At 32.1% G+C, this 25799-nt stretch overlaps 2 protein-coding genes across 3 annotated transcripts; both read left to right on the top strand.

Annotated features, from left to right (window-relative positions):
- The first annotated feature begins 1997 nt into the window (after positions 1–1997).
- Positions 1998–21227, top strand: LOC129874675 (protein PHLOEM PROTEIN 2-LIKE A9-like). 2 transcript variants are annotated; one of them, XM_055949998.1, is made up of 3 exons: positions 1998–2091; positions 20294–20370; positions 20649–21227. In XM_055949998.1, the coding sequence occupies exons 1-3, from the start codon at positions 2035–2037 to the stop codon at positions 21010–21012; spliced, it is 498 nt and encodes a 165-aa protein (XP_055805973.1). In that variant the 5' UTR covers positions 1998–2034; the 3' UTR covers positions 21013–21227. The 2 variants fall into 2 exon arrangements, with proteins under 2 accessions (XP_055805973.1, XP_055805972.1); XM_055949997.1 differs by lacking the exon at positions 1998–2091 and adding an exon at positions 20065–20158 and having other exon boundaries at positions 20649–21226.
- A 3317-nt stretch (positions 21228–24544) lies between these two features.
- On the top strand, positions 24545–25431 carry LOC129874674 (protein PHLOEM PROTEIN 2-LIKE A9-like). Its single transcript, XM_055949996.1, has 3 exons — positions 24545–24620; positions 24761–24837; positions 24976–25431. Exons 1-3 carry the CDS (start codon positions 24573–24575, stop codon positions 25337–25339), a joined length of 489 nt encoding a protein of 162 aa, XP_055805971.1. The 5' UTR covers positions 24545–24572; the 3' UTR covers positions 25340–25431.
- The last annotated feature ends 368 nt before the right edge of the window (positions 25432–25799 follow it).

The raw sequence follows: 25799 nt of genomic DNA, 5'->3' as shown, positions 1-25799 counted from the left end.
AACATCTTGTATTGATATAGGTTGTAGATGTATCAGAAGAAGTAAAGATTGATACATGAGAATCTGATATATAAACTTTCATCTTAAATTTGAATCTGATACATAACCATTCAACATATTCGACAGATTAAGGTTTTATACATTCAAGATTGTTGTATTAGTTTTCAACTGAATTGTGTTTGATACATAACATCTTGTATTGATATAGGTTGTAGATGTATTAGAAGATGTAAAGTTTGATACATGAGAATCTAATACATAAATTTTTATCTTAAATTCAAGTCTGATACATGAGAATAGCTGATACATAATCATTCGACATATTCGACAGATTAAGGGTTGATACATTGAAGATTGTTGTATTAGTGTTCAACTGAATTGTAGTCGATACATAACATCTTCTTGATGGCATACTTCATTCCCTGCATTGACATGGAAAATGATTAAATACAACTTGAACTTGATACATTGTACATCTGATCTGATACATTAGAATATATGATACAAAAGTGACCTTATAAATCAGATGCATGGTTCATCATTATACATGTATAGCTTATGTATATTGATATGAGATACTTTGTTTTGCCTTTAGGTTTCAAAATCAATATACAAATTAGAAATTAATGTATCATAAACAATGCAACAGTCAGAAATGCCTTATGTATCTGTATTAGTACTTGATGTATCAGAAAATTATAAAAAATATTATACCTTATGTATCAGAACAAAAACAACAAAACCATATCAGAAGCTTAAGTATCAAAATAGAAACATTAACAAATATATATCGAAATATATCAGAAAAATCAACATATAAAAAATACATATCTTAGATGAACTCATACCTTTAGGAGATTAGGGTGTGTTGTAACCCCTTCAATCTTCTTGTGAGATTTCGACTTCAATTTCGCACTAGCTTATCCATCACTGCTGGATCGTTACGATGTTTGGATCTAACCTCGTCGTAACCTTCCCAAGATGAATCAGAACCCGGTGAAACAAGAATTTCTTGATTTTTATTCAACTGTGTGAGACCAACACTAAAAGATGGAGCGGATTCCATATGTATCAGTGAAGAATATGAGTAAAAAAAAAAAAATTTACAGAAGAAAGCAGAGGAAATCAAAGGAGGTGAGAATGAAGTGGGATTCCAGATAAGGAAAAACTTGAATATACCTTAGTTAGAAGTTTGAAATTGAGTAATAGATGGACTATAATTCAAAAAAAAACTGAAGAAGCTGAAGCTTGAAATTAGGCGTGAATTTAGGATACTGTGAAGTAAAATATGATGTATCTGTGAGATGGGGAGAGATTTAAAAAAAAGAGGGATTTTTGATATTTTTTTCATATGGCATGGAATATTAGTAAATATGATATTATAATATGTGTAAATGGGTAATTTTCCCATAAAAAAAATGTCTAAATGGGGAAGATGTGAACTAATATAATTAAGCAATCGAAACGATATATGCTTACCGTGTGAGAATATTTTAAGTACAAATATTATTCAAGCTTTATCAATTTGGCCTCAATTATCTCTTGCTTCATGCATTCAATTTTGACAACTAACTATAGTATGGAGTATATTTTGAACTTTTTTGTCGGTCCGATCATTCTCGTGTTAGAAACGAATTGGTCTGATTTATGGGGTATAAGTCAAAATTTTAATTTTATAAGTTTTGAATTTTAAAATGACAACTCTAAATAGTAATAATTAGATTATACTTAAATGATTATTTTAAACACAAATAAATTATTGAGTTTAGTAAATCCGTACCTTAACTACTAGTTCCGCCCATCTGATTTATTCGCACTGAGTAAGCCCATAGGAATAATTAAAACGTTAATTTCTTTCAAAAAACTTCTAGAAAAAATGCATGTCAACATATTAGAATATGCTGAGTTAAATGTCTCTTATTACGTGTGACTTGATTCCATTTCTATCTCTATATATCTAATTATTGTGGGACAAATTAATATAAGACACTCAATTCTCCATATTCTTTGTAATTTTTTGACTTAATATTGCAAATGGCTTCAAAATCTCTTCATTATCAAGGCAATCACACATTTTCTAGAACAGAAAAGGTGCAGGAGATTTCATGCATTAATTTCTTCCAATATTGCAATTCTTGTTTCTCCCATTACTATCCTTCTTGCATTCTTACTTATGCTTGACCCATCGACTTTATTAAATAACTAATTAAATAACATAAATTTTATTTTATTTTATTTTATTTATTATCAAATAATCATTTTGTTAAATAGTTAACTTTTATTAACTTAAAGGACTAAAAGTATTCTTACTCGTATTTAATAATGTTATTTTCGTAAGAATACGGCTTCCTTTTTTTTCTTTTCCAACTATTATATGTTATGTATGTATAAGTTATAACTAATCTGAGGTCTCAGGTTCAAACTCTGGGTATGGAGAAAATTCCGTTGGGAGCGCCACCCCTAATGGGCTCTGTAGTGCGCCATCCAACTTTAGCCGGGGCTTCAATGCGGGCTCCGAACACCGGATGGAAACCAAAAAAAAATGCTATAACTAAACTTTGAAATATTTTGATTTCATAAAGAAGTTGAACATAAAATTTTCTGTGAGGACTACATTTTGCATAATGAAAAGACAAGGAATACATAAATCATGTTGAGATCAATTTAATTATACTGATCTTTTGTTGTTTATACAGAAACGTGAAATTAAAATAGGCGCTAAAATAGCTAAAAGAGACTTTCAAAACATATTATGGGCGCACCAAATTATCCAAGTTATAGAAATTAAATGTGTTACTACATACTACCTTATAATTACATGTCATAATTTGGAATTTTAGAATGCTAATATTTTTATTTACATTATTTGAATTACAGAAAGGATGGTGCAGAACTTATGCAAGTAAATTGGTTGGAGGTAACTGGTTGCATTGACAATGTTAATATAGAAAGGAAAATGTCATATGACATTGAATTTACAATGTCATTGATGACTGATGCATTTGGTTGGAGCGATTCGCCAGTTTATCTTATGGCTAAATGGGGAGATAATACTCAATGGAGAAAGGTGAATTTGACAAGCGATCAGATTAATGTTACAAAGATGATATCAAAAAATATTACGATAGCAAAAGGGAAGGGGAACAATGTTGATAAGATTTGTTTTGGATTGTATGAAGTTTGGAACAAAAAATGGAAAGGAGGACTCAAAATTCATTCTGTAAACTTGATAGAAACTTAGAAGTTAATTTTGTCGAGTGAAAGAGCAGTACTACAAGAAAGATCGTTGTCATTCCATAAATTAGAGCTTAAAATAGGAGAAATTCAAGTTAAAAAGTACTCTTATTTTTGTTCATGTATTTTAGAATGTGTTTTCTTAAATGAATTTTTGTTTGTAACTTTGTATTTGTATTGCCCACATCATGAATGAAACTATGATTTTTCTCACATATATATCATCATGATCATTAGCTATATATATATATGGTTAAAAAGGCATTAGTGTTACGTATATATATTATGCATCATTATTATATTCCAGGTGGTTACAAGGTAAACTAGCGTTACTACTAGTTACATTAAAAGTACTGCTACTACTACTAGGATTACCAGTACCATTCATAGCTACATTAGTTAAGTTAAATATAGATGCATGACGATCTATAGCTTGCTCTAGTCCAGCAAAACTGATATTCTTCAGGTCGTCTTCTAATACTTCTTTAACAAAAGGTGGGGTAGTCGGCCATTTTACAAAAACTTTTTCTCCTTCAAGCTTTGCCCCTCTCTTAGCTAGTAAATCTGCCACCTTGTTCCGCTTCCTATGGTTATGCTTGATCGTTAGCTGCTTCATATCTTTGATTAATCCCCTGCTTTCCAAAATAATATTAGCGAAAGTTTCATGTCCTTTGTTTATTAAACTTATTGCCTCTGTAGAGTCCGATATGAGTTCTATATTGGCCAATTGCATGCTGGATATTAATTTTAGCCCATTTAGTATGGCTACAAGTTCTGTATGGACTGCGCTAATAGATGAAATTTTGTTGGAGAATCCTATAATCCATCTACCCTGTTCATTTCTTACAACTCCTCATGTTCCTCCTTTAAAAGAGTTAGGGTTATAAGACCCATCTACGTTTAATCTGTAACCTGTCCTAAGTTTTCCCCAGTTATGATGGTTCTGTTTTCCTAGAGGTTTTCCTATTTATTACTATACGTAAAACATTACAAGTTAATATAGTGAATGATTCAAAATATTTTTTAAGAAAATTTGAAAAAATTATAATTTTTTCAAATTGAATCCCCAAATAATAACACTCACATAATATGGAACGGTCGTAGGAGTATCCTTGGGCAATTATGTTTAATTTAGTTACGATGACCGATTCATATTGAATTGTTCTCGAAGAAATAACGGTTTTAGTCTCTGTGTTATTGCATAATTCTAATTTTAGTCCTTATGTTATTTGACTATGCACATTTAACCTTCAATTATTTGAAGTGTACGATTTTAGTCCTTGAAATTAATAAAAGTTAACTATTTAACAAAATAATTATTTGATAATATATAAAATAAAATAAAGCGTTGGTTATTTTAAATGCTTGAAGAATTATGTATATAAAATTAAAATTATATTTTATTCATTAGCTCCATTTTATTCAAATGTTCTATGCTCTGTTTTTTATTTCTTAGAGACTCGTTCTTCCTCTCTTTTTCAATGGTTACTAATCAAGGTCAAATACGATTACATTTGAAGTTTAATTGGTGGACAGGCTCTTTAAGGCTATCAATGGTGTCCTAACAACTTTCACTCTTTAAAAAAATTAACATTTAATTTTTATTAAATTTAATATTTTTTACCCACATAATTCTTCAAGCATTTAGAATCAGGAACCCTTCAGTTTATTTTATTTTATATATTTCAAAATAATTATTTTTTTAAATACTTAACTTTTGTTAACTCCAAGGACAAAAATCGCACACTTCAAATAATTGAAGGTTAAATGTGCATAGTCAAATAACACAGGAACTAAGCCTGAAATTATGCAATAACACAAAAACTAAAACCGTTATTTCCTCAATTGTTCTGATTCACTACAACTTATTCACTATTAGTGAAAAATGACTCCACAAATTAGCCTTGTTACAGTGAGTGTGACACAATTGCATTTTTTCTTCTACTATAGCAACTGCTATGTGTTGAGAATCAAGCATTATTCTCACAACTCAAAGTGAAGAATTAGAGATAACCAATTAAAATGTTTAAAATGTTTTGTATCGATGAGTTCAGGGGTTCAGACATCAAAAAGTTAAGTAGAAAGGTTCAGAATATAAACTTATACAAGTATAAGGATTCATCAGACCATTTCGACTAGTAATAATGTAACTTTATTTTGGAGAAAAGGTTAGTGTGGTCTTTTTTACGTTTGTGACCATATTTGAGTCACATAATTGTGGCTATATATTTAGCATCTCTCATAGTACTGTAGTATTCTTACCATGTGAGAATATTTATAGTACAAAGCCAATTGTGTAGTGGGTATAAATATTATTCAAGCTTTTTATCAATTTGACCTCAATTATCTCGAGCTTCATGCATTCGACATTGACAACTAATTATAGTACGGAGTATATTTTTAACTTTTTTATTGGTCCATCATTCCCGGCATGCCAAATTGTTGGTCTGAATTATAGGCAGAATCATAATTTCAATTTTACGATTTCTGAATTTTAAAATGACGATTTTAAATAATAATAACGGAGTGCTAAATTTAATATATATATATATATATATATATATATATATTATTTTAAACACAAATATACTGATTGAATAAAAGGTATTGAATTTAATCAACCATGGACCCTAGCTACTACTTACTAGCTCCTCCCATGACACTCTGATTTATTTGAGTAAGTGCCCGTTTGCATAAACTTATAAAAAGTAATTTATAAGTCAAAAACTATAAGTGATAATTAGATGATATTCTATTTTTGAGTTTTGGCTTCTTTCTAACACTTTCTATCTTTTTCAAATATCTTCAAAACTAAAAAAGTACTTTAAAGTGAAAAGCATCTAAAAATAAACTAATCTAAACACCCCCTAAGCCCATAAAAAATATAATAATAAAAATGTGCTCTTAACGTGGTTCATGTACACCCCTAAGTAGAGGATATTTTACTTTTGAATTTTGGCTAATTTTTAAACTTTTTTTGGTTTAAAGGTGAGTGAAAACACTTTTTAACTTTTTCAAACTTCTTCAAAACAAAAAAGGAAAAATTACTTAAATACACAACTTATTTTACCATATTCTCTAAAATTCTTTACCATTTGAAAAAATTACAAAAATCCCTATTCTCTCCTATTTTCGGATACATCACTTTACGTGATGTATCGGTCAGATTGATCACTTTGTGTGATGTATCAGGACGTTGAGTGATGTATCCGGAACCTATACGTAATGTATCGGAACATTGAGGGATGTATTCGGAACAGAGACGCGATGTATCATGGCGTTTTTGGGATGTATCTGAATTTCACCAAATTTAAGAATTTTTTGTAATTTGAAAAAGAATAGAGATATGATGTAATTAGCTTTTAACACTATGAGATTTGTGTAATTCCTAAAGAAAATACTTAAAAGCTAAAAACACCTAAAAATAAGTAATCCAAACACCCTCTAAGCCCATAAAGAATATAATAATTAAAACGTTTCCTTAAAAAAACCGAGACAAAAATGCATGTCCACATATTTATTAGAATATAAGATCGATATGGCATTCCATTTGATTGGCCATATTCTTAGCTAAATGCCTCTTACAACGTATGACTTGATTCCATTTCTATCTCTATATATATCTGATTACTGTAGGCCAAATTGTTATAAGGCACTCAAATCTCCATACTCATTGTAATTTTTTTAACTTCTATAGCAAATGGCTTCAAAATCTCTTCACTATCAAGGCAATCACACATTCTCTAAAACAGCAAAGGTGCATCAAATTTCATTTATTAGGTAACGACCCATTAGGTCGTTTTGAGTACTAGGATCTTTTACTTCATAAAAGATTCATCCCGTAAATTTTTAATGGGTATTTTAAACTATTCGATAATTATGGTTATTTAATTGAAGGGTGAATTTAGATAACTTATTTAATTAATGGACTAAAATAATAATATATTTAATACCTTATACCACTTATTCTATATTTGTTAAAATAGTTACTAGAGCTATCACTTCTAGTACATAATTAGAAAAGAAAAGAAGGGAGAAAAGAACGAAGAGAAGACGAAAATTAAAAGGCGGCCAACCATCAGGTAAGTTAATCAATGCAACTGTGTATATAGAAGTTCTATGATTGTTAATATTATTATAATGGATAGGTGCATACGACATTACTGTGTTGTTAAAGTTGTGAGAAAAGTGGAAGGAAGGCTTGGTGGCCAATGATTAGTTAACAACTGAGGCATTGATTGGGGTGTTTGGAATTGATATGTATAATAATATAAGATTGAGAATTGGTTTCTGCAATTTGTTGCCTTGCAGCTCCATGAATTTGATGTAAACCTTCATTTTTATTTATTATTTATTTTTATAATTATCATATTATAATTTAAGTTTTGATATATTGAGATAGATAATTAAATAATGGGTGTATTATATTATATTATATGAATATCATTAGAGCTATAATATTGGAGGAATTGAGGTTTAACCCTAGGCTTGAGTTTTAGAGAATTGATTATAGAGTTAGGTTTGTTGTGGGGTCTAGGTTAAACATATAAATAATATTGGTGTCTACGGACTAGTTTACTTATAAATATTATATAATTGATAGATTGAAAACGGTCTGAGACATTGAAGAAAGGAGGGACATTGGTGGATTAGCTTGCTTTACTTCGGTTCTTCGGTTGAGGTAGGTTATGGTTTTTATTCTATATCATAGATAGACTCTTAATAGTGATTGATATTCATTGGGTAATGTGTGAAGTTTACTACGCATTTAATTATTGTGGTTTGGATGGTTGATATGTTGTTGTGATTGGTCTGAAATTCCGAGGTCATGAAATCCAAATCTTGAACTTGCCCTATCAAAAATGGTGCCTTGAATAAAGAAGGGTTGATGAAATATTGTTAATGAAGTGGAATATAATCATGAAGAATGATAAATTAATTATATTTGGATCGGATGTCACGTTCTGACACGGTATATTTGGATCGGGTGTCACATTCCGACATGGTATATTTGGATCGAGTGTCATATTTCGACATGATATATTTGGATCGGGTGTCACGTTTCGACACGGTATATTTGGATCGGGTGTCACATTCCGGCAAGGTAATATTAAAGGAAAATAAATTAAAATGACTTAATACTACCCAATCTCCAATAACTCATTTTCACAAAGAGTATGATGTGAAGGCTTGAGTCCTCATGTGTGATCTTAATATTGTTGATTGGTTATGAAATTGTTCATTGTGTTGTCACTTGATCTTGATCTTGTTGGTTGCTACCTGTTAAGTGCTACAGTTGATTTTTCGCTATTACTTATTGCATATTAATTCCTATTTTGAGTCGGCCTATGATACCTACTCAGTACATGTTATCCTGTACTGACCCCTACTTGTATCTTTCTTTGTTTTATTTGCGGAGTGCAGTGAGTCTTCCATCGACTTTGACTCGACCTCAGCTCTTGTCAGTCTCTAGTTCATCGGATTGCAGGGTGAGCTATCCTTCTCGCTGGCGATGGAATCTCTTGTTATGGCATAATGTCTTACTTTTCGGACATACTTTGTTATTTATTTATTCTGTTGTTTGACATTTCCAGACTCAGTTTAGAATTTAGATGTCCTTAATGTGATGACTTTCAGATTTTGGGGAACGTTATGTAATAGATTTTAGTGGCTTTTGTTATTTCTGACTTTAATAAGATTGAGCTTCCGCATTATTGTCGTAGTTTATAAGTTGAGGTTTGTATCGTTGGTTCTCCCACCTAGGAGGTTAAGTGTGTGTGTCACTCATGGCCCAGTTTTGATCATGACAAACTTGGTATCAGAGCCTTAGGTTCGGTGATCTTATCACACAAGGACAGGTCTAGTAGAGTCTTGCGGAACGGTACGGGGATGCCTTTACTTTTCTTCGAGAGGCTACGGGACTTTAGGAAAACTCCATTCCTTCTTTCTTTCATGCTATTACTTGAATCCAATTGGTATCTAGGTGATACAAATTGGTATCTGACCTTCTTCACTTTACTTTTGCAGATGGTTTGAACTAGAGCAACAAGGACATCTGAGCCAGCCGTGGGGGATGTAGGTAGAGGAGGAGTAGCAACGACAGGCCGTGGTAGAGGTCGCGAGAGAAATCCCACCAGGGGTAGGGTACAGACAGCTGGGCCAGCCAGGGAGAGAGCAATGACCCCTCCACCGGCTGATGAGGTAGTTAGAGATGATGTTGAGGTGGAGGAGGAGCAAGTTTATGAGAAGGAAGCACCACCCCAGCCTACTCTAGGGATGATCCACCAGGTTCTCACCTATCTCAGTGGGTTATCCGATCAAGGACAAGCTCCCCAAGCACCTCATACTCCAAGAGTTCAACATGCAGCTATTGTGGCTCTTCGCATGACTGCGTTCTTGGAAACAAGCATATTTCCTCGATTGACTACAGGACCGGTAATGACTAGTGACCAGCATGATCTCTTTGTTAAGTTCTTGAAGTTTAAATCCCCGGTCTTTAGAGGTACTGAATCTGAGGATACTTATGATTTCTTTGTTGATTGTCATGAGTTGCTTCATAAGATGGATATAGTAGAGCGATTTGGTGTTGAGTTTATGACATATCAATTTCAGGGAGATGCTAAAATATAGTGGCGGTCTCATGTTGAGTGCCGACCAGCAGAGGCACCACTTATGACCTGGCAATCTTTTCTGACTGTTTCATGGAGAAGTATATTCCCCAGACCTTGAGGGATAGAAGGAGAGACGAGTTCCTGAATGTAGAGTAGGGGAGGATATCTGTTACGCTTATAAGGCCAAGTTCTGTGCCTTAGCTAGATATGCTACCAGCTTTGCTTAAGTCCAGAAGAGCGGATTGTAACAACCCCTAAAATGTTGTATGTCGGTATTTCAATTCTCGACAAAAATAATACAGCCTTTGTATTTTGGGCATAACTTTTCATAGGTTGGTCCAAATTAGGTGATTCAAATTTCTGGGTAATCACAACATCCTTACCTACAACTTTCATGAAGAACATAACTTCAAATTCGGAGTATAAGTAGGTCAAATAAATTAATCTTTGCAAGATATAGTGCTGTGACGGAATTGAGTGTTGATAGAAGAAAATTCATATCTCACTGTAGGTTGCTCCAAATTGGTTGATTCTTGAACGATATGAAACTAGACTTCCATATCTACAATTCCTATGAAGAAACCAAATCCTAATAAGGAATTTATCTTATTCAAACGTAGCTTCGAAAATGAGTATTCTGTTAAAAAGAACTCATCTTACCTACCATGGAAACATCTAGATGCATTTGACATCATGCATGACATAAATTGTCCTCCATTTAACATCATCCATGACATCAATATATTCCATTAAATTTTCAGATTTTTCTTTATAATTATTTTATTTATTGTTAGGTCCCTCTTTCCCACCTATAAATACCCACCTTATTTCCTCATTTTATTCATCAAGCTTTCCTAAGCATTTCTTCTCTCTATATACTTCTTCTCAAATATAGTTTTAGTTTTAGTAGTATAAAAATACTACTCCGGTTATTCTTATACTCCGGGTAGTACACAAAACGCTCCGGCGAGGAGAAAATGCTAGGGATCCAAGAGTATTCCAATTCGGAGTAAACCTTCGGATTTAAGGTATGTAAGGCTTTCATAGCATTGGATTGAGTTCGTCCATGCGCCCAATATTTAAATTTATTATAATTGAGTTATAGTTGAGTTTTATTCAAATCTTGAATTCTAGATGAATTAATTCTTCTTCTATTGAGTTTGATATATTTATGCATTAATATTATTATTATTGTTATCTCTCATATTATTGGAATTATTGTTCATGGCTACTTTCCCGTGAATTCTAATTGATTTGATGTTCATGAATATTTTTACATATGTTTTGAGTAAAGATGTTAGCTTTTTATTATTTTTATTGATAAAAAGAGAGTTATATGAATTAATACTATATATGTATTTTATTGAGTTTTGAAAGAGTAAAAGAGTTGAATTTGAATGAATTTGAGAAAATGATATTTTGAGCAAGATGTTTTGATGAGATGTAAATGATATTTTTGGAAGTATAATGATTGATGAACATAAAATGAAATGAGTTTGATGATTTAAATTAAAGTCCAATGAGACTAGATGATGAGTTTAATATGAGCACATATTTTGGGAGTAGTATTGAGCACCGAGTTAGATAAGAGTTTAATTGACTCAAACCCCAGAACTACGTAGCTAGCGTAGGATGGAGGCTATGCCTCTTAAGTCCCCAAAAGAGGACTTTGATGAGTGGATCCAAGATGGTGATGTCCTTTACCCTAGCAAGGTATTGGATGGATGTGGCAACGACATCGCTTAGTTGTATCATCGCTAGCTCATAAGTGATGGTTGCCGGTTAGAGAAACTCCCAACTGAGTAAGCATTGCTTATTACTATTATTATATTTTAAACATGTATTACATATTGATGTTGAGATGATGTTGAGTTTTGAGCTGAGTTTTCTTGAGAGGAGTTTATTGATATATGTCATTACCTTCCTGCCATTTTACATACTCGTACATTCCACGTACTGACGTTATTTTACCTGTATCATTTTATGATGCAGATACAGGTGTTAGAGATCCTCAACAGGCGTTTCGTTGAAGATCATTATTTTTTAGCTATTTGGTGAGTCCTTCTTGTATTCAGAGGAACTCTTTATCCTTTAATTATTGTTGAGTATTATATTTCTTTAATGGTAGCCATGGACATGTCATTGGCACCATCTAAGAGTATTAGAGGCTTCATAGACAGAGTTTGATGATGTAATCGCAGTAGTTCTCCTTAGAAACTACTTCTTCTAAGAATTATCTATTTTTCCTTTGATTATGACAAACCCACATTAATATTCTTAAGTCTTTCACTGATGAATAAATAAGAAATGAGACCGAGTGGTTCTCTCGGAAGCCAGAAATAGTTTCTAAGTGCCGACCACGCCTAGGGTACCCTCTCGGATCGTGATACGGATTCACCACTTTGTGAAGGGATTGAGGTCAGATTTATGAATTTCAGCTTTACAGGTTGCTGCTTCTGCAAAATCTTTTCAGAAAGTGGTTGATTTTGTGATAGAAGTGGAGGAGGTGAAGCCAGATAACTTCGTTAAAGAGACAACGTTCAAGAAGTTTCATAAGGAAGGTGAGTTTAGTGGTTTTTACTCTAGAGGACAGAGTTCTGGAGATTATTCGACCCGTCCTATTCAGTCTTCATTGCAGGTTTCAGATGGAGGTCCGTTAAAAACTAGTCAGCCCTTTTCTAATTTTAGGGGTTATCTTCAGTCTTCTTCGTCTTTACAAAGACCCACTCTTGACCCTAAGACTTATTATGGATGTGGTGAGCCTGTACATATCAGAAAATATTGTCCAAGGCAGATTTAGGTTTGGCATGATCAGAGTTATAGAGCCCCAGCAGTTAGAGGTGGAGGCGACGTCTATGGTAGGGGCCGTCATTCTAGAGGACGTGGTGGCCAAGGTAGTGGTGGTCACCAATCCATCAGGGGTGGCGGGCAGGTTGGAACTACTGGAGTACAGCTGTAACATCCCCTAAAAACGTTGTATATGATGTTTCAATTTTCGCCTAAACATGATACAACCTCTGTATTTTGGGAATAACTTTTCATAGGAATATCCAAATTGAGTGATTCAAATTTCTCAATAACCACAAGATCATTACCTACACCTTTTATGAAGACCATATTTTAAGATTCGGAGGTTAAGTAGGTCAAATAAATTAATTTTTATAAGGTAGGATACTGTGACGGAAATGAGTATTTATAGAAGAAAAATCATATCTCACTGTAGCTTTATCCAAATTGGTTGATTCATGAATGATATGAAACTAGACTTCCATATCTACAATTCTTATGAAGACACCAAATCCTAATAAGGAATTTATCTTATTCAAACGCAGCTCCCAAAAAGAGTATTCTGTCAAAAATAACTCATTTCACCTACCATAGAAAGATCTAGATACATTTGACATTATCATGACATAAATTGTCCTCCATTTAACATCATCCATGAAATCAATATATTCCACTAAATTTTCAGATTTTTTTTTATAATTATTTTATTTATTGTTAGGTCCCTCTTTCCCACCTATAAATACCCACCTTATTTCCTCATTTTATTCATCAAGCTTTCTCAAGCAAATCTTCTCTCTATACACTTCTTTACACATTCTCAAATATAGTTTTAGTTCTTAGTAGTGAAGAAATACTATTTCGGTGATTCATATATTCCGGGTAGTACACAAAATGTTCCGGCAAGGAGAGAAGTCAGGACTAAAGAGTGTTCATTAAGTCTTCCGATACCAACTACAGCTTCGGTTTTCAGATATGTAAGGCTTCAATGAGAGTATTCCTTCCACTCTCATGTCTAAATTATTTTGATTATATGATAAATTATATTTATTTTCTTTAAGCTCTACTCTAAGTTATGTGTGTGTTTATCCATGGGTTCTTCCACCCATGTAGTCCAAAAACTCTTTCAATTAAATATCTTGATTTCAAGTAATATTTTCTTATGTTAATTCTTAATTTTACTTAATAGTATGAATCATGGTTAAACTAATGATTATTGCTCTATTTTGATGCAATATAATTTCATATATATGAATTGATGGTTTACAAGTAATTCCTCTATTTATCTATTTAAAGGCTCTTGAAATTCATGGTGGGTTTTTTAAATCATGATTTTTAATTAATGGATTTCAAAGTATTTATGTATATTTATTTACATACATATTTGCAAGTTAAAGTGATTTGAACCCACCTAGTTTTACTATGTTTTTAATAAAGTTTGACTTGAAAGCTTTGACTCCAAATAAATGTTTATGAAAGCAATATCTATGATAAAAAAGAGAGTCTTATGAAATGAAATAATGATGAAATAATATGAATGATGGATTCTTTGTGCAATAAGAACAATTCTTGCATATTTGAATTATCAAATGTTTTAATGAGCTATTCTACCGAATATGATGTTTGAATTCTCAAGTTATATGCTATGAATATTTTGAAGTATTAAACTATTCCGTGGGATTGACTTAGCACCGAATGAGGCATTGAGGTGGGATTCGGTAAGGGAATCCCAGTAGCAACCCCTTGTCTCATTAACTATGTGCCAACATAGGAGCTCTTGTAGGCTTAGGCTAATGGATCCATAAATAGCCCTTAAAGTTAAAGTTAAAGAAATGAATGAAGTTGACGGAGTTCTACCCGGCAAGTAGTCTCCCCGGCAAGTAGTCTCCCCGGCCAACGTAGGGGGTTATGTTGGATTCCATGTAATAGCTCGCATGGTCTTAAATGTCGGTTATGGTTAATTTCCCACAAAATGAATGTTTTAAAGGATATCTATATGATTTATTATGCATACATTAAATTATGTTCCATATTACATAAATGTTTTAATGTTTCCTCAATGTTCATGCATCTTTACATACTTAGTACATTCAAAGTACTAACGCATACTCTTTTGCCTACATGATATTACCATGTAGGGATCGGTGCTCCTCCTCGTTCTCCTCCACGTGGCTAGTTGATATTCCATTGGAGACTACTTTTGATGAGTTTCCATGTTCCGGGAACAATACTCCTTTATCTTTCTAGTTTATGATATGTTAAGATATTTTACTATGACATTTCTTCTATTATGATTGAGGGTGAGCTAGGGACTTGTCTTAGCCCCATTAAATCTAATAGTTAGAGGTATTGTTGGACATATGTAAGTTGAATATTTACTATTATGATTTCCACTTGTTTATTTATCATCATTACCTATGAAAGGCTAAAAGAATGCTAAGAGGCTTGATTGAGATACTTTCGGGTTCCTCATTCGCCATGTCACGTCTAGGCCATAGGCTTGGGTCATGACAAACTTGGTATCAGAGCCCGAGGTCTTGAATTATCCTTGGAAGTCCAACATGCCGCGTCGAATAGGTTCTTGTTCATGGTTGTGAAGCACGCCACAATTATGAATAAGAGACTATGAGGCGTTTAGGAAATTTTTCACTTCTTTCAAATTCATGTCGTGCCTTAGAATGTCCTAAGCTTTCCTTTAACTAATGATCTATTTTGTGTTCTCTAGATAATGACTCGTGGAACACCACCTCGAAGAGCAAGGGTTGACGATGAGGACCAAACTCCTCCGATTCCTAATGCCCAACATCATGAGGACGGGGTAACCCATGCCGAGTTTTGCAGTGTTATTACTTTGTTAGCTCAAGTCGTAGCTAACCAAGGGAATCTAGGTGTTCCTCCTCCCCAAATGCAAAATCCAGCCTCTAGAATTCGGGATTTCCAAAGGATGAATCCACCCGAGTTCGATGGTTCTAAACTAGATGAGGACCCTATGGAGTTCATTAATGAGGTGTACCGGATTGTGTCTATCATGGGTGTGCCACCAAATGAGAAGGCCGAGCTAGTGGCCTATCAACTCAAAGGTGTAGCTCGAGTGTGGTACGAATAATGGGTTGTTGAAAGGGATGAAGAAATAGGATTGATAGGATGGGAAGAGTTCAAAGGTGCCTTCCTAGACCGCTTCTTCCCATTAGAGCTAAGGGAGGCCAAAATCCAAGAGTTCATCAACCTCCGTCAAGGGAGTATGAGCGTGAGAGAGTATGCTCTCAAATTTACTAAGTTGTCAAAGTATGCTTCTTTTATGGTTTTCGACCCAAGAGCTAGGATGAGCAAGTTTATTTCCGGTGTCTCAAGCTTGGTGTCCAAGGAGTGCAAAACGGCCATGTTGGTCAAGGAGATGGACATCTCTCAGTTAATGACTTACGCAGAATAAATCAAAGAAGAGAAGCTTAGAGAGAGATCAAGGGGGTTCAAAAAGGCTAGAATGGATGGTGGAGGGTTTAACCCTCAAAGGTTCGATCATGGTAACAATGGCAAAGGCAAAGGTGGGCAACGATTTGTGGGACAAGGTTCCACCAATACTCCTCCTCCAAAGTTCAACAAGGACAAGAGTGGTAAACCAATGATTCCAAGAGAGAATGTTGCTACTCAAACTTTCCCCACTTGCAAGAAGTGTGGAAGGACTCACAAAGAGGAATGCTTAGCCGACTCCAATGCATGCTTTAAGTGTGGCAAGCTGGGCCACCATGCTAAGGATTGTAGAGATGGTGGTGGTAGGACTCAAGGACAAATTGCTCATGGTCAACAAGTCCAAGGAGGTGTCCAACGCACCAACCGCTTTTACGTCTTGCATGGGAGACAAGAGATTGAGGATGCACCCAATGTCATTACCGGTATGTTAAAGGTCTTTTCTTTTGATGTGTATGGACTATTAGATCCGGGTGCAAATTTATCTTTTGTTACTCCATTCCTTGCTAATAGATTTGATGTTTTACCTGAAATGTTATTAGAGCCTTATTTGGTGTCTACTCCTGTTGGTGAGTCAGTTATTGCTAGAAAGGTCTATAGGAGTTGCCTTGTGTCTATCTTGCATAAAGTTATTCCTTGTGATCTCATTGAGCTTGATATGATAGATTTCGGTTACCATCAGCTGAAAATATAGATAGCAGATGTACTGAAGACTGCTTTTCGAACCAGGTATGGACACTATGAATTCTTGGTAATGTCTTTTGGGCTTACGAATGCGCCTGCTGCTTTCATGAGTCTGATGAATGGAATCTTTAAGCCATATTTGGATCTCTTTGTTATTATTTTTATTGATGATATATTGATCTACTCAAAGAGCAGAAAAGAACATGTAGAGCATCTGAGAATTGTTCTGGAATTGTTAAGGGAGAAAAGACTATGTGCCAAATTCTCCAAGTGTGAGTTCTGGCTTGATTCAGTGTCTTTCTTAGGGCACGTGGTTTCTAAAGAGGGAGTGATGGTGGATCCCCAGAAGATTGAAGCAGTGAAGAGTTGGGCAAGACCCACTAATGTCTCAGAGGTAAGGAGCTTTGTTGGGTTGGCTAGCTACTACCGCCGGTTCGTCAAGGAATTTGCTTCCATTGCTTCCCAACTGACTAATCTGACCAAGCAGAAAGTTCCATTTATGTGGTCCGACGGGTGTGAAGAGAGTTATCTGAAACTCAAGACCTTATTGACTACAGCGCCGATTCTTGCTTTGCCAGTAGAAGGTAAGAATTTCATTGTTTATTGTGATGCATCATATTTTGGTTTAGGCGCAGTGCTAATGCAGGAGAAAAATGTAATTGTCTATGCTTCAAGGCAATTGAAGGTGCATGAACGTAATTACCCCACTCACGATTTAGAATTGGTTGCGGTTGTATTTGCATTGAATCATTTCTTACACTTATTTTTTTCTGATTATAGTATATTAAATTTTAAAATATTTAATTCAAAATAATTATTTTTTATATAATTAAAACGTGATTAATAATTTCTTTTTTAAAAAAAAAATTACTCTTATTTAGATATGTGAACTTTTATATAAACAAGAAATCATATTAAATTGGAACTATTTAGTGAATAATAATTTAGTGAAAACGCTTCTTACATATAAGTGATTTCTGAAGGGGTAACAAGGTTAGAAACACCATATAATATGTAGCTAAGGGACTATTAGACTACCATTTACAATATTTGTCATTATACATTTTGGTAAAATTTAGGACTTTAGAGCCACATTGTCGTTTCAAATTGGAGCATTTTTTAGATGTTACTACTTAATCTCCTCAATATTTCAATTTATGTGGCATTTTTCGTTGCACAAAAGCCAATTTGATTAATATTTAAAGTTAAATTAAATAAAATTGACTTAATATTTTACAATTCAAATTCAGATATTTTAAAACTATAAAAAAAATTCTATAAATTACATTTTTAACTGAGCATTAATAATTTTAAACATAAAGTATATCCAAAGAACTAAAGTGATTCTTGAAGTTAATTTCTATATATAAATAGATAAATTATATGCTCACAAATTCATAAAAGCGCCAACATTTTTCAAGTTATGATTGTGTCGAATTGTAATTATTTTACATCATTTGAATTGTGTTATTTTACAAAATGTCGAGTCACATGTGCCCTTTGGTATTTATTTGACAATGTTAAATCATCAATTATAACTTTGTTTGATCTTTTTAAGTTTAGATTTTGGAATCTTCGATCTTCTAGGTAGAATTATTGTTATGATAACTTATCTTTAGAATTTTTAAAGTGGACAAATTATCTTTTGAATTTACATAGTGAATTGTTATAATTTTATCACAGAGTAATTGTCTAACAATTATAGTTTTGTCGTATATGACGACATTCTCCGTTATACATAATGCTTCCATGCCTGAGCTCATGCTATTGTTGATTGACTATCCAAACGTATGCATGTAGGGGGACAATGGATTGGATCAAAATAAAATGAAATGTCTTCTAAGAAATTTCAAAGCCATTTAGATTTATCATCATTTTTTTCTAAAGCCCTGAGTACGGAATCCATTGTAGAATGAGCGATACAAGTCTGCTTGAATGACTTTAATAATACTGCTCTTCCACCAATAATAAAAATTACTTGTGAATTTTGTTCCAATTGACCTTGTGATTCAATTTTCATCACTATATTCCTCAATAAAATAATTACGGCATACTCATTGTCGTGCAAAGTATAATTAATCTTGTATATTTCAATCACCCCAAAACTCGTTTTATTATCATATAATAAGTTTGACCGAAATTACTTGTGTATTTATTTTAATTTACTTATCGCACAATTGCTATATCATATAGTGTACAATTCATTATGTTTTTCCAACATTCGAACTTATTTCAATTAATACTTGGTTTGACCAATTACTCTTTACAAGAATATGATTTAAATCAATTGAAGTTCTTGACATCTTGAAATTCAAATTGTATTTATGATTTTCAAATACCGTTTTCACATAATGAAATTAAGACAAAGTCAGACCTTATATACTGATCTTGAATTCATTGAACAATCACACTTGCTTTGGAATGAATATATGCCAAGCAACTATTAAAGGAAATACACATTCACATTTTTCTTCATTTAAAACATTGTCATGGATGCAACTAATTTAATAAGAGGAATTTTAACCTTTTTTTGTCCAACTTAGGCCCTTCACTTATTATGCTTTCTGTCGGTTTATGTATAAATTGATTATTTATCACAAAAAAAGGAATGAAAAAAAAGGTCTAAAAGTGGAATGGGAGATGGGATTAAGCAATGGAAACGAAATATAGTACTGTGTGAGAATATTTACACTACAAAGCCAATTGTGTAGTGGGTATAAATATTATTCAATTTGGCCTCAATTATCTCTAGCTTCATGCATTCAATTTTGACAACTAATTATATTAGGGAGTATATTTTTAACTTTTTTGTCGGTCCAATCATTTTCCGCGTTAGAAACTAATTGGTTTGATTTACCGATGGAGTCACAATTTTAACTTTATAGATATCAAATTTTGAAATGATGATTTTAGATAGTAATAACTCGGTTAAAATTTAATATTTGTATATATTAGTAATTATTTTCAACATAAATACAAAAATAGTGAATGACCAAAAGTTATTGAGTCTGATCGAACCTGTATTCGAGCTACTAGCTCCAATCCTGACACTCTAATTAGTTCAGATTTGCACCGAGTAAGCCCATAATGAATAATTAAAACATTTCCTTAAAAAAAAAATGTCAATTACGTGTTAGAATATAAGATTGTTGTGTTATTCCGTTAGATTGATGATATGAATCTTAGCTAAATGCCTTTTACTAGGTACGTGTGACTTTGATACCATCTCTATCTCTCTATATATATCTGATTATTGTAGCCCAAATTATTATAAGGCACTCAAATCTCCATATTCTTTGTAATATTTTTAACTTATATAGCAAATGGCTTCAAGATCTCTTCACTATCAAGGCAATCACTCATTTTCTAAAACAGAAAAGGTACAGGAAATTTCATTTATTATTTCTTCCAAGATAAATTGTAATTTTCGTTTCAAATCATTATACTTAGATATGCTCGAGTTTATGTTTTTTTTTATAAAAATTATTTAATAGTGTTATTTTCGTTGCCTGCAGGGTTATATAGTTTATCCAAAATCTCTTAATATTGTTTGGGGAAATGATAAGCGTTATTGGAAGTTACCCAAATATGAGTAAGAGTTTTGCTCTCTATAGCGTTTTTTCGACTTTTCATTTTTAGCCAAAACAAACTTTTCTATTAGGAGTACATTTTGCATAACGAAAAGACAATATAGAAGTACATAAACCATGTTAATAAGATCAATTTAATTATACTGATCTCATGTTGTATACACAGAAATTAAATGTTGTCCTACGTACTACCTTATAACTAGATTGTAGAACCACATGTCATACTATAATTTGTTATTTCAACATGCTAACATTGTTATTAAATTTATTTGAATTACAGAAAAGATGATGCAGAACTTATGCAAGTAAATTGGTTGGAGGTAACTGGTTGCATTGACAATGTTAATATAGAGAAGAAAACGTCATATGATATTGAGTTTACAATGTCATTGATGACTGATGCTTTTGGTTGGAGCAATTCACCAGTTTATCTTATGGCTAAATGGGGAGATAATACTCAATGGAGAAAGATGAATTTGACAAGTGATCAGATTAATGGCAAAAAGATGATATCAAAAACTATTACGATAACAAAAGGGAAGGGGAACAACATCGGTAAGATTCATTTTGGGTTGTATGAAGTTTGGAACAAAAAGTGGAAAGGAGGACTCAAAATTCATCATGTAAACTTGATAGAGACTTAGAAGTTAATTTAGCCAAGTGAAAGAGTAGTACTACAGTCTATAAAAAAGTTGTAACATAGAAACACGTCGATCATTGTCATTTCGTAAGTCAGAGTCTTATTTTAAATTTCTTCATGTATTATAGAGTGTCCTTTCTAATGAATTTGCGTTTGTAACTTTGTATTTGTATTGCTCGCATCATGAATGAAATTATGATTTTCTTCCCATATTATATTCTCTCCTCCAGGATTTCACACTCTTCCCTTCTATATCAGCTAAAACAAATACATATATAGCTTCATGATCGTTGGCTATAGTACCATGGCGGAGCCACATACACTCAACACTCCTTCGTCGCTATTACTACTACAAAGAGACTAGCCGCCGTTCGTGCATTAGTTTGCCTTGCCGTTTTCATACATTTTTCAGTGGGAACTTCAACACCCCTTCGTCGAAAAATTATACTATGTAGCTAGCTAAAAAAAAATTATGTGTGTGTTTATATATTATATATATATATATATATTTGGTAATATTATGTATATATATTACATATTGACGCTCCTTGACTTCTTCGCGATTTAAACTTTTTTATATTTTGATACACCTTAGTCAAAATTCTAACTCCGCCACTAGGTTATACTATATATAAAAAAGCATTACAAGTTAATATAGCGAATAATTCTATACTATATATACAAAAGCATTACAAGTTAATATAGCGAATGATTCAAAATACTTAAAATAATATTTGAGAAAACTATAATTAAAGAAAAAACTGTTTTTTTTTAAATACAAAAATAGTAACATTTTCACATAATATGGGACGGTCAGAGGAGTATCCAGGAACAATTATGTTTAATGTAGTTATGATGACCGATTCATATAGAATTCTTCTGATTTGCCACAACTTGTTCACTATTAGTGAAAAATGACTTCCCAAGTTAGCCTTGTTAGAGTGAGTGTGACACAATTGCATTTTCTCAACTACAAGATTAAAGAGACTTAGAGTTATAATATTTCTAGTTATCAGAATTTCTTTCACTACATTAGCTATAATTTCACCAATATGTTTTCTACGGATTGTGAGCATTTATCATAATTATCTCTCGATCTATCAAGATAATTAATTAGTAATGAACGTATTCTCTTTAACTATTTTAGCTAGCAATTTTTCACCGCTGTGTATTGTAATCACGTAAAAACTTTGTTATCGATCTCTGAACCTGCTTCTAAACCCCACAACAGTGAGCTCTCATATATATACCTAAGAGTGACGTTGTTCAATAACAACCTAAATATGCATTTTCCCACAAGCAACACATAATATCGATGACCATTCAATCAACATAACAGAACTAAGCACGCACATAGTTGAATAAGTAGAAAAATTCAACATCTCACTTACATACAATGGTAACAAGATAAGTTCATCCTCCAAAAAGTTTCATCAAAATCCTAGATAGAAAATTAGCTACTCGATCATCAAAATATTTGAAATCACAATAATAAAATTCATAACCAATAATGAAAAGAAAAGAAAAAAAAGAAAAAAAAAAGTTGTTATCACTCCACGACGACTTCTAACTCTCACCAGATCAAAAGTTATTTAAAAATACTCGTGCAAAAGATGTGAATACATGTTACTAAGGTCTATGATCAGCTCAGTGAAATTTTAAAATTCACTTATCCAAGTGTTACAGTATAATTAGTACTACGCAGAGTTCAAAAACAAAGGTAGTAATATCTTAGTGATATTGAACGTCTCCATTTTCAATTTGTTTTTCTTAATTTAATTGGCACTAAATTTAAGAAAATAAAGAAAAAAATTGGATTAATTTAAACTAAAAATATGCATAATATATTAAAATGCCTTTAATATTATTGGTCTTGTATATGTTACTTGAGATGTTAAAATTAAAGAGTTCTCAAATTAGAAAATAAACATTCTTTTCAAAAAAGATAAAAAAGAAAAGTATGATAAATAAATTAAAATAAAGAGAGTATTATTATCAGTGTTCTCAGCCATCATCTTTGAACTACTACTCTACTTTTCTTGTATTCATTGAACAATCACGCGTAGACTATTTTGATTTGGAATATATACATATAATAAAGGAAATCACTATTAGAAAATACAAAATTAGTGTCGAATTTTTTTTTATAGTTAAATAATAAAAAATTTATGCTAATTCTATTTAGCTATGGATTAGAGATGAATAATTTTAAGAAGATTTAATTGACTAGAGATTATCGATAAATTTGATAGCAAATTTATATTTTCTAATAGTGTATCTAGATTCACTTTTTTCGTTATTAAACGCGTTATACCTTGAATGCAACTAATCTAATAAGAAGAATTTTGACCTTTTGGTCCATCTTTAGGGCCTACGCTTATTATATATGCTTTCTGTCGGCTTAGGCATAAACTGATTATTTGCCTCCTTATCATCAAATATCAAGTGCTTAATTAATTAACAAAATCATTATAATTAAGATCAAAAGAATTAAATTAGAAAAATTATAGGAACTCGTTGGTTCACTATCTATCAAGTGCTTAATTAATTAACAAAATCATTATAATTAAGATCAAAAGAATTAAATTAGAAAAATTATAGGAACTAGTTGGTTCATTATCTAAATTTTCAGTTTATTCGTGAGAGTTTGATTAATCCCTCCCCAAATCCCCTTCTCCTACCCCTAATGTTTCTTTTATTCTTTTAGGGAAAAAAATTATCAATTAGACTACAACTTGCAATCTTTTTCTAGAACTTACATTAGAAATTAGCGAGATTTGATAGTTGATTAAAAAAAAGGCAATGAAAACAAGGTCTAAAAGTTGAAGATGTGAACTAAAGTAATTGTTAGAATATATGATAATATATTCTGATTTTGTATAGTTGTTATATTTGTTAGGTGTATATTTAGCAATATAATTATTCCTTAATTATATCACTAAATATACACCTAACAAATATAACAACTATACAAAATCAGAATATATTATCATATATTCTAACAGTAATGAAAAAATATATTCCAGTATGATCGTAATATACTATACGCGTGAGAATATAATACAAAGCCATTTTGTAGTGGGTATGTTATTCCATCTTTGGCAATTTGGCCTCAATCTTTAGTAGTAGACTGTTCTAGTTTTTGATGCGTTCAATTTTTGACAACTTATAGTATATACTTTTAACTTCCTTTGGTTTTTTCTGTGTAGTTATCTCCAGCGTTGTTAAGTTAATTTATCCGATTAATTTAGATTTGCATGGCATAAATTAAATTCAAAGGAATAATTACAGCTTTTTCTCTGAAAAAATTTCACGGAGTATCTTATTTGGATGCTGCCATTTAAACTGTATTTAATTTTTTAAAAAAATAATTTAATTTGCATTGAACATGCGGTGTTTGAAGTCACATATATTCCCTTTCCTTCCTTTTGGCGAGTGCATGCATGCAGAAGGTGCATGAAATTTCCTATCTCTATATAAATTTGTAGGCCAAAATTATTATTATAGCAAGAAACATAAAATCTCCACATTAATCTTTGTAAATTTTTGGACTTAATATAGCAAATGGCTCTTCACTATCAAGGCAATCACACATTCTGTAAAACAGAAAAGGTGCATGAAATTTCATGCATTTAATTTCTTCAAATATATATTGCAATTCTTGTTTCTACCATTATAAAGATTTAGTTATATATGCTCGAGTCTATGTATTTTTTTAATTTATTTAATAGTATTATTTTCGTTGCTTGCAGGGTTATATAGTTTATCCCAAAGCACTTAATATTGTTTGGGGAAACGATAAACGTTTTTGGAAGTTACCCAAATACGAGTAAGAATTAAAGGGCGCTAAATATGTTATAGAAATTAAATGTGTTACTATGTACTACCTTACAAGCTTGTGCAACCACATATGTTATAATTTGTAATTTCAGCTAACTTATTGTTATAAAATGTATTTTAATTACAGAAAGGATGGTGCAGAACTTATACAAGTAAATTGGCTGGAGGTAACTGGTTGCATTGACAATGTTAATATAGAGAAGAAAGCGTCATATGATATTGAGTTTACAATGTCATTGATGACTGATGCGTTTGGTTGGAGCAATTCACCAGTTTATCTTATGGCTAAATGGGGAGATAATACTCAATGGAGAAAGATGAATTTGACAAGTGATCAGATTAATGGCAAAAAGATGATACCAAAAACTATTACGATAACAAAAGGGAAGGGAAACAATGTTGATAAGATTTATTTTGGATTATATGAAGTTTGGAACAAAAAGTGGAAAGGAGGTCTCAAAATTCATTCTGTAAACCTGACTGAGATCTAGAAGATATTTAGACGAGTGAAAGAACAACACTATAAGACAAAAATTAAATAAGTCGAATGTTGTCATTCCGTAAATCAAAGTTTAAAAGAGGAGAAGCTCAAGTTAAAAGTCTTATTTTTGTTCGTGTATTTTAGAGTGTGTGTTTTCTTAAATAAATGTGTGTTTGTACTTCGCATCATGAATGGAACTATGATTTCCAATAACTTAATAATAATTAAAAGTTGAATATTACATTTGTTCTTTTATATTTTTTCAAGTTTGTCCTTTTTGTTAAAACTACATAACATATATCAAATTCAACTAGTTTCATTGCAAGAAGTGAAAATACATAAATTACCCTTTAACTTTGTCTGAAAAGGTACTCCCCTATTTTAATTTTGCCAGTGTTCTCTTACGCTCTATTTTGGTTTATGTAACTAATAACGCCGTCCTATACTATAACATATTAAACAAATTTCAT

This window comes from Solanum dulcamara, chromosome 11, assembly GCF_947179165.1.
Source record: "Solanum dulcamara chromosome 11, daSolDulc1.2, whole genome shotgun sequence".
NCBI lineage: Eukaryota > Viridiplantae > Streptophyta > Magnoliopsida > Solanales > Solanaceae > Solanum > Solanum dulcamara.
Note: the sequence above shows the minus strand (reverse complement) of the source record. Positions and strands in the feature narration are given on the sequence as shown.